General features: G+C 44.3%; 1 protein-coding gene across 5 annotated transcripts in view; it reads left to right on the forward strand.

The window, feature by feature from the left end:
• The window catches only part of LOC110491775 (ataxin-2-like protein), a 47,300-nt gene extending 34,396 nt beyond the window's left edge, over positions 1–12,904 (forward strand). For 4 of the 5 annotated variants that reach the window (XM_036946681.1, XM_036946682.1, XM_036946683.1 and 1 more), the window contains 10 exons: positions 1,138–1,442; positions 2,190–2,259; positions 4,817–4,954; positions 5,569–5,632; positions 7,852–8,048; positions 8,405–8,543; positions 8,747–8,856; positions 9,226–9,399; positions 9,992–10,166; positions 12,195–12,904. In XM_036946681.1, the coding sequence (XP_036802576.1) occupies positions 1,138–1,442; positions 2,190–2,259; positions 4,817–4,954; positions 5,569–5,632; positions 7,852–8,048; positions 8,405–8,543; positions 8,747–8,856; positions 9,226–9,399; positions 9,992–10,166; positions 12,195–12,244 (1,422 nt within the window). In that variant the 3' untranslated portion in view covers positions 12,245–12,904. The remainder of the gene's footprint in view (positions 1–1,137; positions 1,443–2,189; positions 2,260–4,816; positions 4,955–5,568; positions 5,633–7,851; positions 8,049–8,404; positions 8,544–8,746; positions 8,857–9,225; positions 9,400–9,991; positions 10,167–12,194) is intronic. The other variant, XM_036946685.1, reaches the window with a different exon arrangement.
• The last annotated feature ends 230 nt before the right edge of the window (positions 12,905–13,134 follow it).

Below are 13,134 nucleotides of genomic sequence, written 5' to 3' on the forward strand. Positions count from 1 at the left end.
ACAACATCTGCCCGAGTTACACCAGGAACGCACAATCCCTCCATCAGTGCTCAGACTGTCCGCAATAGGCTGAGAAAGGCTGGACTGAGGGCTTGTTGTAAGGCAGGTCCTCACCAGACATCACCGTCAACAACGTCGCTTATGGGCACAAACCCACCGTCGCTGGACCAGACAGGACTGGCAAAAAGTGCTCTTCACTGACGAGTCGCGGTCTCACCAGGGGTGATGGTCGGATTCGCGTTTATCGTCGAAGGAATGAGCGTTACACCGAGGCCTGTACTCTGAAGCGGGAACGATTTGGAGGTGGAGGGTCTGTCATGGTCTGGGGCGGTTTGTCACAGCATCATCGGACTGAGCTTGTTGTCATTGCAGGCAATCTCAACGCTGTGTGTTACAGGGAAGACATCCTCCTCCCTCGTGGTACCCTTCCTGCAGGCTCATCCTTACATGACCCTCTAGCATGACAATGCCACCAGCAATACAGGTTGTTCTGTGCGTGATTTCCTGCAAGACAGGAATGTCAGGGTTCTACCATGGCCCCCAGAAATGTCCGGGAACCTGCAGTTGCCTTGTTACCCCACTCTTCCACCATCTCACAGCAAGAACTGGCAAATCTGGTGCTGTCCATGAGGAGGAGGTACACTGCAGTACTTAATGCAGCTGGTGGCCACACCAGACACTGACTGTTACTTTTGATTTTGGCCCCCTCTTTGTTCAGGGACACATTATTCCATTTCTGTTAGTCTGTGGAACTTGTTCAGTTTATGTCTGTTGAATCTTGTTATGTTCATACAAATATGTTAGGTTTGCTGAAAATAAGCGCAGTTGACAGTGAGAGGACGTTTCCTTTTTTGCTGAGTTTATTCACTTTTATAAGTAGTCAGAAATAAATTACTTACATTTCTAGTTTATAACCCATTTCTACTGTTAAACCCTTTTAAACATGTGTTTGTAAATTAACTTGGAAAGGTATTTTGATAAATGCAAATGGTCTAGCACCCCTTACTAAAGTTTCATACTCCTTGTAATTTTTTTCCCTCTTGTTTCTTTCTTTTTAGCATAGAGTGCATTTGGTTGTACTTGCTTTGTATGAATTGGCTGTATAAATAAAGATTTATTTGATGTGATTCTCCTCAGCTTCAGCCCAGCGGATGTGGCTCCAGTGCTGCAGCGGTATCTCCCTCTGACACGGCCAAGTCCTTCCCCTCGTACCCCAGCCCCGCCACCTCAGACTCCAAACAGACCCTCGCCCCCCAAAGTACTTCCCAGCCCTCCGCTTCCCCCTCAGGGGACCCCTCCAAGGAGCCCAGTTCCAGCGCAGCCGCTACCACCGTCAGCCCCATTTCAGACAGGCAATTGCCAGGACAATCCCAGTCAGCCAGGACCCCAGGAAGTGAGGAGTCCAGACAGGAGAAGGCAGAGCGAGTGGAGGGTGTGATTGAGTGAGTTTTGCTGAAGACTGAAAGGAGAATTCTTTCTGGTAGTGCTGAGCGATTAACCAAAATATCAGTTATTTTTCATTTTTTTAAACAACTAATTGACCAAAGTCGGTTCAATTATTAGAATTCCATTTAGTTCGTTTTTTTTTATTCTGTGAGCTCAACATGCAGTTTATCTAGAGATGAATCAGATCAAGCCCAAACTGTGCAATGTAGTAGGGAGTTGTAGTTCCCAACAGGCCAAAATTCGACATAGTTTAGCCAATGACCATAATCCATTGCGTGTCTACTTGTCAAGACACTGAAATGGAGAGAAGAGAAAGAAGACGTGCGATCGTGAGGGATAAAGAGCAGTTGCTCAACGAGGTATCCCTACCTGAAAATACATAATCTAAGTGATTGATAGTTGGTATTTAGCAGTCATAAGTATACATAGACAGCAGCTCTATAGAAATTAGAAATATTTTATTGAAGCCGTAATGGGCAGTCACTACCATCATGGGACTTTTAATAATTGTTTCATTCTGTTAAAGCATTCAACTCACATACTACATGCATTTTATGTTTTAAATGATCTAAACCTAAATTGATAACCGAGATAATAAAAATTAAAAAAAAATCTAAACTGAATTTACCTCAAAAAGCACATCGCCCAGCACTACTTTCTGGTTTATAGATGGATTTGGTTACAGAGCAGTGGATATCATTGTGTATACAGTACTAACAGTGGTCTCTCTCTCACTCTCTCAGTCAAGTCAGGAAGTCAACTCTGAATCCCAACGCCAAAGAGTTCAACCCAAACAAAGTCGCGCTCACTCTGGTAAGCAAGAAGGTGTCAAGAAGAGCAAAATATTTAGGATCTAAAATGTCTTGATGTCTACTAACCAAACGATGACTTTGTCTTGACGTGTGGCTCAGTTGGTAGAGTATGGCGCTTGCACACATCATGACTGTCAGTCGCTTTTGTTTAAAAGCGTCTGCTATCTACTGTATCTATACTACGAAACACTGTCTAGACGCGCCGATGTCTAGAGGTCTACGCACGAAATGGTGTAGGGTAGGGATGGGCAACTTCGATCGGGGAGGGAAGGCCACAAAAACTCATTATGAGGGTCCGCAGTGGCTCGTGGGTCCGCGTACCCACACATGCAGTCAGACTTTTTTTTGAGTGTCTAACCAGGTTTCTATCTAACCATTTCATGTGGATGATTTACCTGATGCATGAAAAAAGTCCAGGCCGTCTGATGGAAGAAGGATATGCCGGTACAATTTGATAAATGCAGACGGACAATTTGTTTGTTCGACCTGGTGGGCTCTTTTTTTGTGTGTCCAGTAAAATGAATAATGCGAGATTGTGGTGGAAATGCCTTTTTAAATTGATATAATATTGATATAATAACCGCCATATTGAAGTCGACTTGGAGTCACGCGATGATGTGTCGTGTGATTCTCCCACTACGACTTGGAGAGCCATGCAGTTTATTAGGCTACAGATGAAATAAGTTATGATGAACTTCACAGGGTGGTGAAATTGCATGTGATGATGATTCTTTCCAATAAAATATCTAGGGTCCTATTTCCGTGACATGATGATCGATGCTTCGCTGCCGTTTGACAAATAACAAGAATTATCACTCTTATCCATAATTATCTCATAATGTACAGTCCTGTGAAAAAGTATTTGCTCCCTTTCTAAGTTTCTCTAGTTTTTAATATTTTTTTAGACTGAATGTTATCAGATCTTCAACCAGATCCTAATATTAGATAAAGGGAAAAAATGGAGACTTAATTTATTCATTTAACACATGTATGCACCATTCAATTCCCCTGTGTGAAAAAGTAATTGCACCTTTACACTCATTAACTGGTTGTACCACCTTTAGCTGCAATGACTCCAACCAAATGCTTCCTTTCAGTTGTTGTTGTCTCATATCGCTGTAGAGGAATTTTGGCCCACTATGGCATGCAGAACTGCTTTAACTTAGCAACATTTGTGGGTTTTCGAGCATGAACTGCTCGTTTCAAGTCCTGCCACATTATCTCAATTGGGATTAGGTCTGGACTATGACGAGGCCATTCTAAAACTTCAAATTTGTTGCTTTTTAACCATTTTTAGGGAGACTTGATTGTGTGTTTTGGATCATTGTCTTGCTGCATGACCCAGCTGCTCTTCAGCTTCAGCTCACAGACAGATGGCCTGACATTCTCCTGTAGAATTCTCTAAAATAGAGCAGAAATCATGGTTCCTTCTATTATGGCATGTCGTCCAGGTCCTGAGGCAGCAAAGCATCCCCAAACCATCTCACTACCACCACCACGCTTAACCATTGGTATAAGGTTCTTACTGTGGAATGCAGTGTTTGGTTTTCGCCAGGCATAATGGAACCCATGTCGTCCAAAAAGTTATACTTTTGACTCATCTGTCCATAGAACATTTTTCCAAGAGTCTTGATGATCATCCAGGTGCTTTTGGAAAACTTGAGTCAACTTTTTGGACGAGATGGGTCCATTTTTATTTCTGCCGGAAACCTAACACTGCATATTAGGTTTTGGTTGAAGATCTGATAACATTCAGTGTCAGAAATATGCAAAAATAGAGAAAATCAGAAAGAGGGGAAAATACTTTTTCACAGCCACTGTTAGTTTTTTGTTACCTACCTGCACTGTATCTGCGAGCTGTTGGCTAGAGCGCACGTGCCAAGACCAGAGTGGGTACATTTGTTTTTGTGACAAAACCATCAGAGTTGAAAATGCGATGGAAACCATTTAACTTGTATTTTTCATTCGGTCCATGGGGAATTTAACCGCAAACGTTATTTTTATGTGCGCAACGTCATCACGCACATACTTTTATTTGCAATAAGTCCGTTTGATGGAAACACATCTCTGGTGGGAAAATGTGCATATTTTATGCAGATTTTAAACTTTGCATGAAAATCTGTTGTATATTGGATGGAAACCTAGCTGTCTGACATAAGAGATTGCTGTTGCACAAAAATCAACAGAAAAACATTTGCACCGTGTGTATTCTACTATTCTAACTCGATTTTTTTAATAATAAATTTGCCCATCCCTGTTGTAGGGTAAAGTTGCCCGTAGATACTTATTTTTGTGTCCATTTTACATTTTCCCCACTAATGATTTAGGATTGGGGTAGGGATGGGCATTTGAAATCATTTCAATATTCAAATAATGTCATTCATTTTGGGGAGATATCGAATATTCAAATAACCGTGCCCATCCCTAGATTGGGGGAGGAGAAGCTGATCTTATCTGTATCGAGGGGAAAGTTCACCCTGGAGTGTACCAAACACTGCCTAGACATCTACTTACCAAACAAATATAAATGGTTCTTCCCCTTCCCTCTGTGTCTGCAGACGAAGCCCAACCCTTCACCCACACCCCCCCGGCCACCCCCTCCCAGCCCTGCGGTGGTGCTGCAGCACCCAGGCAGCCAGGGTCCCATCTACAACGCACCCTACCTCTCCTACATCTCCCAGATCCACTCTGTACAGGTAACGCACACACACTTCTGACACTGTGATTGAATTGACTGCATGCTGTGGGACATTCTGTTTCCCCATCAAATACTGCTCCCCCTGTTTGTATGAATGTGAGGCTTTGGGATTATTGGTAATATTATACTTGATTATAAACTGGGTAGTTCGAGCCCCGAATGCTGATTGGCTGACAGCCGTGGTTTATCAGACCGTATACTACGGGTATGACGAAACATTTATTTGTAATGCTGTAATGACATTGGTAACCAGTTTATAATCGCAATAAGGCACCTCTGGTGTTTATGGTATATGGCAAATATACCACGGCTAAGGGTGGTATCCAGGCACTCCGTGTTGAGTCGTGCCTAAGAACAGCCCTTAGCCGTGGTATATTGGCCATATACCACACCACCTTGTTCCTTATTGCTTAATTATAGTCAATGCTATACTTGAGTTTCACCAGTGGTGATGTAGTGTGTGACTATATACAGTGTTACGCTATTGTTTGAGCGCATTTTAGGATCTAGTACGAGTTCATGTTAAAATTGTCTAAATCCCCTCATTGAAAAGCCAATGCGGCTTGTAGCTTCGTGTTGACCTCTTGTCTCCTGGCTTCTGTTTCCCTCCAGCCTCCACATATGTACCAGTATACCATGTCTACAGTCTGCCAGGGCAAATACCCCCGAGTCAAAGGTATGCGCACTCTGCACGCCTCCTCTCCGACTCCCTACCAGTGTGCATGCATTGTTTACACCTTGACATACTCTAGCCTGGTCCCAGATCTGTTTGTGCTGTCTGGCCAACTACTATGATCAGTATCAAGCTGAGTTGGCAAGACATTACAAACAGGGGCTCCCGAGAGGCGCAGCGGTCTAAGGTACTGCATCTCAGTGCTAGGGGCGTCACTGCAGACCCTGGTTTGATCCCGGGCTGTATCACAACCGGACGTGATCGGGAGTCCCATAGGGTGGCGCACAATTGGCACCGTGTTGTCCGGGTTAGGGGAGGCCGGGGCAGGCCGTCATTGTAAATAAGAATTTGTTCTTAACTGGCTTGCCTAGTTAAATTAAGGTAAAAAAGGGAACACAAAAATATCACATCCTAGATCTGAATGAATGAAATATTGTTATTAAATACTTTTTTCTTTACATAGTTGAATGTGCTGACAACAAAACAACACAAAAATGATCAATGGAAATCAAATTTATCAACCCATGGGGGTCTGGATTTGGAGTCAAAATTAAAGTGGAAAACCACACTACAGGCTGATCCAACTTTGATGTAATGTCCTTAAAACAAGTCAAAATGAGGCTCAGTAGTGTGTGTGGCCTCCACGTGCCTGTATGACCTCCCTACAATGCCTGGGCATGCTCCTGATGAGGTGGAGGATGGTCTCCTGAGGGATCTCCTCCCAGACCTGGACTAAAGCATCCACCAACTCCTGGACAGTCTGTAGTGGCGTTGGTGGATGGAGCGAGACATGATGTCCCAGATGTGCTCAATTGGATTCAGGTCTGGGGAATGGGCGGTCCATAGCATCAATGCCTTCCTCTTGCAGGAACTGCTGACACACTCCAGCCACATGAGGTCTAGCATTGTCTTGCATTTGGAGGAACCCAGGGCCAACCGCACCAGCATATGGTCTCACAAGGGGTCTGAGGATCTCATCTCGGGTACCTAATGGCAGTCAGGCTACCTCTGGCGAGCACATGGAGGGCTGTGCGGCCCCCCCAAGAAATGCCACCCCACACCATGACTGACCCACCGCCAAACCGGTCATGCTGGAGGATGTTGCAGGCAGCAGAACGTTCTCCACGGCGTCTCCAGACTCTGTCACATCTGTCACATGTGCTCAGTGTGAACCTGCTTTCATCTGTGAAGAGCACAGGGCGCCAGTGGCGAATTTGCCAATCTTGGTGTTCTCTGGCAAATGCCAAACGTCCTGCACGGTTTTGAGCTGTAAGCACAACCCCCACCTGTGGACGTCGGGCCCTCATACCACCCTCATGGAGTCTGTTTCTGACCGTTTGAGCAGACACATGCACATTTGTGGCCTGCTGGAGGTCATTTTGCAGGGCTCTGGCAGTGCTCCTCCTGCTCCTCCTTGCACAAAGGTGGAGGTAGCGGTCGTGCTGCTGGGTTGTTGCCCTCCACCGGCCTCCTCCACGTCTCCTGATGTACAGGCCTGTCTCCTGGTAGCGCCTCCATGCTCTGGACACTACGCTGACAGACACAGCAAACCTTCTTGCCACAGCTCGCATTGATGTGCCATCCTGGATGAGCTGCACTACAGGAGCCACTTGTGTGGGTTGTAGACTCCGTCTCATGCTACCACTAGAGTGAAAGCACCGCCAGCATTCAAAAGTGACCAAAACGTCAGTCATGAAGCATAGGAACTGAGAAGTGGTCTGTGGTCACCACCTGCAGAACCACTCCTTTATTGGGGGTGTCTTGCTAATTGCCTATAATTTCCACCTGTTGTTTATTCCATTTGCACAACAACATGTGACATTTATTGTCAATCAGTGTTGCTTCCTAAGTGGGCAGTTTGATTTCACAGAAGTGTGATTGATTTGGAGTTACATTGTGTTGTTTAAGTGTTCCCTTTATTTTTTGGAGCAGTGTATCTTACTTACCTTACGAATACTTATTATTATTATTATTATTATTACTACTTCTTAGAATACAAACTTCTTTATCTACTAATGCATGGCAAACTGTTGTAGTTCTATAGTAAAGTTGAATGTCGGGCAAAACTATTAGTGAATTTATCCTTGTTCCGAAGTTTCAATCGTAAGCATGTGACGTAATTTCCCCCTGGGGATCAAATCAGTTCTTTATTGTTCTTTTTAAAGCATGTTCATATCTGCTAGTGTGTCAGAGTTCCCCTCCCTGTCAACGTTGTTATGCAGTCATGTTTTGGTCTCCCCCAGGCTTAGGGTTGGGGGCCCCACGCTCGGACCATGGCAACTCTGGCCCGCCGCAGGCCATGCTACAGGCGGCGGCGTCTGCAGCCGGAGCCCCCCTGATGCCGTCGCCCTACCCCCAGCCCTACCTGCAGTACAGCCAGCAGCAGGTCATCCAGGCCATGACGCCTTACCCAGGACAGGTCAGTGTGTGGGTGGGTGGGTGGGAAGGTGTGTGGAGAAGTGGGTGGGTGGGAAGGTGTGTGGAGAAGTGGGTGGGAAGGTGGGTGAGTGTGTCTGTGTGTGGGTGGGTGGGAAGGTGAGTGAGTGAGTGTGTCTGTGTGTGTGTGGGTGGGAAGGTGTGTGTTTGTCCGTGTCTATGGCTGTACTGTGGGGGGGGGGGTCAGACCTCAATATCCTATCCCCAGAGTTTTGAATCGAACCGCCTCCCTTTGCCTTAGTGGTTATCCAGTTTTGGTCATCATTACTGTAGCGGTCTGATACTGAAAACAATGTCTCTGTCTTTCTCTATGTGTCTCACCCGATCTCCCTTCCCCAGCCGATGTACTCCATGCTGCAGGGCGGTGCGAGGATGTTGGGCCAGGGAGGGAATCACCCCCAGGTCATGGGCCCTCCAGGGGGCCCCCAGTTCCCCGGCCAAGGTGAGGGGCCTCTGGTGCCACAGCAGGGTATCTATGGTGAGTCCAAAACTGGTTGGATCCTGGATTTAGACTGGATCATTGTTTTTTTTTGGGGGGGGGGGGGGGGTAGCCTAGTCCAAGATCTGTTTGCTGTTTGTGCTGTATAGCCAAACACATCTTGTACCAGGCTACTGGATCATTGTTTTGGGAAATTTATCATGGAAAGTGTCTTCAGCTCTCTCTTTCTCGCCCCTCTCTAGCCCCCCAGTCGTTCTCCCATCACCAGGGTGCAGTGCACCAGCCCCGGCCCTCCAGCACCCCTACGTGTAACCATCCCCCCCCCCAGCAGCACGCCCCCAGCCCTGGACAGGTAAAACCAACACCCCTCATCACAGCTTCAAATCTCACCATCCCTCTCCGGACCGCATACCAGTTCTAGAACATACCCCTTTTTGTCTTGGCCACGTTTTATTTTATCGACATACAGTGTTGTTGGGCCTTTTGAAGGTCCATGTTAAAGGTATACTCAGACAGCGATAGGACAAGTGGGCTGACTTTCAATACAAAGAGCGTGAAGCAAGAGATGAATCTTCTCAACTGTTGTCGTCACACAGCTATCACAATCTGCAGTATCTTTGTTTCACACTACTACTCGTGGTCACGTCATATTGCTGAGTCTGAGCTTTTTTTCTTCTAAGATTATCCTATGCTAATGATTTCCTTCTCCATCTCTGCCCAGTCGGGACCCCAAACCCAGTCTCTATATCACTCCGGGGCGCTCTCAGCCCCCACCCCTTCTAATATGCCCCCGGGACAAACATCGCCCCAGGGCTCGTTCCCCCTTCAGGGCTACAGCCTGCATGGCCACCAGGGAATCCCGCACACGTACCCCGGTCTGGGGCAGATAACACAGGTACATTTACACTGCTGGAGTTACTCTGGGTTCTGTTCATTAGGGTACATGTTTTAAAACCAGGAATTCCTCACTTTTCTGACAGCATCCTTTATTCTTTCATAATTCAAATTGGCTCACCCACAAACAGATGTCCTTCTTTTTCTGTGTTGCATATCTATTTGAAGATGTCAAAAATATATTATCTAATGCCAGATTTGTAAAGTAAACACCTTTTGGAAGGAGTGAAAAAAAAATACTAAATTCCATCCAAAATGGGTGGCAGTGGTTAAGAGCGTTGGTCCAGTAATCAAAAGGTCGCTGGTTCGAATCCCCGAGCCGATAAGGTAAAACGTTTGTCTCTGTGTCCTCGAGCAAGGCACTCAACCTAAATTGCTTTGGATCAGTCAGCTAAATGACTAAAATGAAAAAGCATAACTGTCCATCAATTTCTATGCCCAAGCAATAAGGAATTTAGAGTGATTGTAAGAACACAATGTCCTAATGTTTATATTTAGGCAGATCCATGTCTTTTTACCTGTGTTTTTATATATTGTGTGACACATTTTATGTACGTTTCTGCATACTGTATGTCCCTGGTCCCTCTCCGTAGGCTCACGTCCAAGGGGCCATGCAGGGACCCCACCACCAGGGCCAACATGGCCACCCGCAGGTAGTGATGCTCCAGGCCCCGCCCCCCCAGCACGGCCTTGGACAAGTCTCCCAGCACCCCCAACACGGCCTCCAACAAGGGGCCCACCAACACTTCTACATAGGACATCCACAAGGTATGAAGGTTTCCCTAAGCTTGTATTAGTGCAGAGAAGGGAACCAGAGTGTTATACTAGGGTGCGCGACATTTCCGTAGTGCAAAAAGACCGGGGTTTGGGAAGTCAATGGTAGAAGTGAAAAATGCATCCTTAGTTGTTCATTTTCTCTAAAATCTAAAGGCACAACCTGGATTTGATTCAACGTGGGGTAAGAGTAAGCCGGTCCGGCGCCCCTGCAAAATAAATAGTGGGGCTACGCCGTATCCGGTAAAACGTGAGCCGATCACAATTAATACAAAATAACAAGAAAACTAGGCTATTACATCACTATTTTACATTACCGCATGAAATGAGTGAATTAACTTGAAACCGGGTGGTATACGCTCCAACTTGTGTTGTGGTTCGACGAGAACACTTACATTTTCCCAAGGCAGAGATGAGTGGCCGAGATCGAGACGACGCGGAGGTGAGTGACAGACGTGCGCGGAAAACAGTGGATGCAATTCAATTATACAATCGCTGAATGTCATTACAATAGGCATACAGTACCAGTCAAAAGTTTGGACACACCTACTCATTCAAGGGTTTTTCTTTATAGTGGAGACATCAAAACTATGAAATACCACATATGGAATCATGTAGTAACCAAAAAAAAGTGTTCAACAAATGAAAATCTATATTATTTTTGAGATTCTTCAAAGTAACCTCGATGACAGCTTTGCACTCTTGACAAACCTAAGCACACAGCCAAGACCATGCAGGAGTAGTTTTGGGACAAGTCTCTGAATGTTCTTTAGTGGCCCAGCCAGTGCAGAGACGTTCCTCATCCAACCTGACAGAGCTTGAGAGGATCTGCAGAGAAGAATGGGAGAAATTCCATAAATGAAGATGTGCCAAGCTTGTAGCGTCATACCCAAGATGACGAGAGACTATAATCACTGCCAAAGGTGCTTCATCAAAGTAAAGGGTTTATGTAAATGAGTACTTATGTAAATGAAATATTTCCAGTTCTATTTTTGCTTTGTCATTATTAGGCTGTAACGTAACAAAATGTGGGAGAAGTCAAGGAGTCTGAATGCACAATTATATAACATTGAGGTCCTTGAAAATTACAATTAATTTCTCGAAAAAGTCCCTTAAAGTTCTTGAATTTGACTTTCCAATGTTAACTTTAGGTAAATACTCAACGTTTCATTTAGAAAAGATCTAGTCTTTATGAACCCTGCTTAAAGTTAAAGGATATATAGTCCTAGGCCTATGTTGTTGTTTAGGTTGAGTTATGGGCTAATTTGAATATATTCACTTTTATATATTCCTCTAAGTACACATGTGGAACTGCATGAAAATCCTTTTTTATTTTTGTTTCAAAACATTTTGAAATGTTTATCCTAATGTGACACATTGGCCCCATTTTATTTATAGAAAGATCATATATGAAATTAATAGGGATTCAATGTGTAATTAAGCGAGCTTGTGTGTCTCGTACCAGTAAGAACTTAAATCTACTTTCACCCCTGATTCAATGTCTTAAGTAGCTGAACATGTCATCACTATAACCTTGTGAAAGTTACAAACTGACACGTTTACATTTGTCAAAAACTATAGCGAATAAGTGCCTTTTCATTTGACGGGTTTGCACATGCACAGTTCATAGCGACTCCGTTGGACCCTAGGATGTGTTTTTGTATATGAGTTTAGCTGCCATGACATCACCTACAAGCATCATCTGGGATTTCTATTGGAGAAGCCGTATCTGGACTTCTTTGCATATATATTGTCTTGTGCAGTCTTGTTGTTGGCTGTGTATATAGAACTTTCCTAAAAAACTGTAGTTAAAAATGCTGGTTTCTAATGTGTTTTGTGATGACTAGTTGAAAAGTACTTTTGTAATATTTTGTTTAAAGGTACTATTACATCCTTGATAAATATCAAATAGGTGAATGGTGGCCTTTTGAACTGAAACACTACTAATCATGTTATTTTTTCATCCATAGTAATATTGTGTTAATCGATACTCAATTCTTTCTTCTGTTTTTTCCCCCACAGCGATGCAGGTACAGACGCACCCCTCTCCCTTCCACCCTCCTGGAAACTGAGCTCCTCTGTTCTCCCCTCCCAAAATAACTGTCCTTCTGGAACGGTCCACCCCCCTCGCCCTCTGGACATGACCACACCCAACCAAGAAGTGACACAATCACTTGACACAGTGATGGGCTTGCAGGGAGAAGCGGCAAGACCTCATTGGTCAGCTACACTTCTCAGCTTCATCGTTGCTAAAGCCTTGGTTAAAGCCCAACCGAGGATGATGATGATGATGATAAGCGGCGCCAACAGAAGCCGCACCCAATCTCTCTTCCAGCTCCTTTCATTTTAAAGACAAAAGACACAACCACATGAGATCATCATAGTGGAGAGAAAAGACATGGACGCCAAACGAGCGAAGGACACAACGTTTGACAACATCAGATCGCTTTGAGACTGACTCCTTTAGTTTAAGTTCCTTGATATTGGGCGAATGGACAGAAGAAATACAAACACTTGCTCAGAAATTGTTGAGTGTCGCAAAGAGGAGGAATGAACGGAACGGCATAAAAGAGGAGATTGGATTTGTACTTTAACCCGGTATCAACCCACCCTTCCCCTTTCCTCTCTCTTATAGCGAATTATGAATAATAATAATAATAAAAATATGGAAAATACAAAAAAATACTTTAAACTACAATGACCAAAAAAATAAAGTTTTAAACTTAACTACAGAAACATCTTGTTTGTTGAATGTATAACTTTTTTTATTGGAAGAATATATTAGTTAAGTCAAGTCTCATCTCATAATAACCACTATATGTTACACCAAAGGGAAACCATTTGTAAGACACATTTCAATGTAAAGAAGTCACTAACAAATTAATCATGTCATTTTACAAACAAATGCAGTTCCCACAGTTAAAACCGATTTTTAGACACTTAAGAGGTTTTTGTTGCACTT

This window comes from Oncorhynchus mykiss, chromosome 16 (genome assembly GCF_013265735.2).
Source record: "Oncorhynchus mykiss isolate Arlee chromosome 16, USDA_OmykA_1.1, whole genome shotgun sequence".
NCBI classification, from domain to species: Eukaryota; Metazoa; Chordata; class Actinopteri; order Salmoniformes; family Salmonidae; genus Oncorhynchus; species Oncorhynchus mykiss.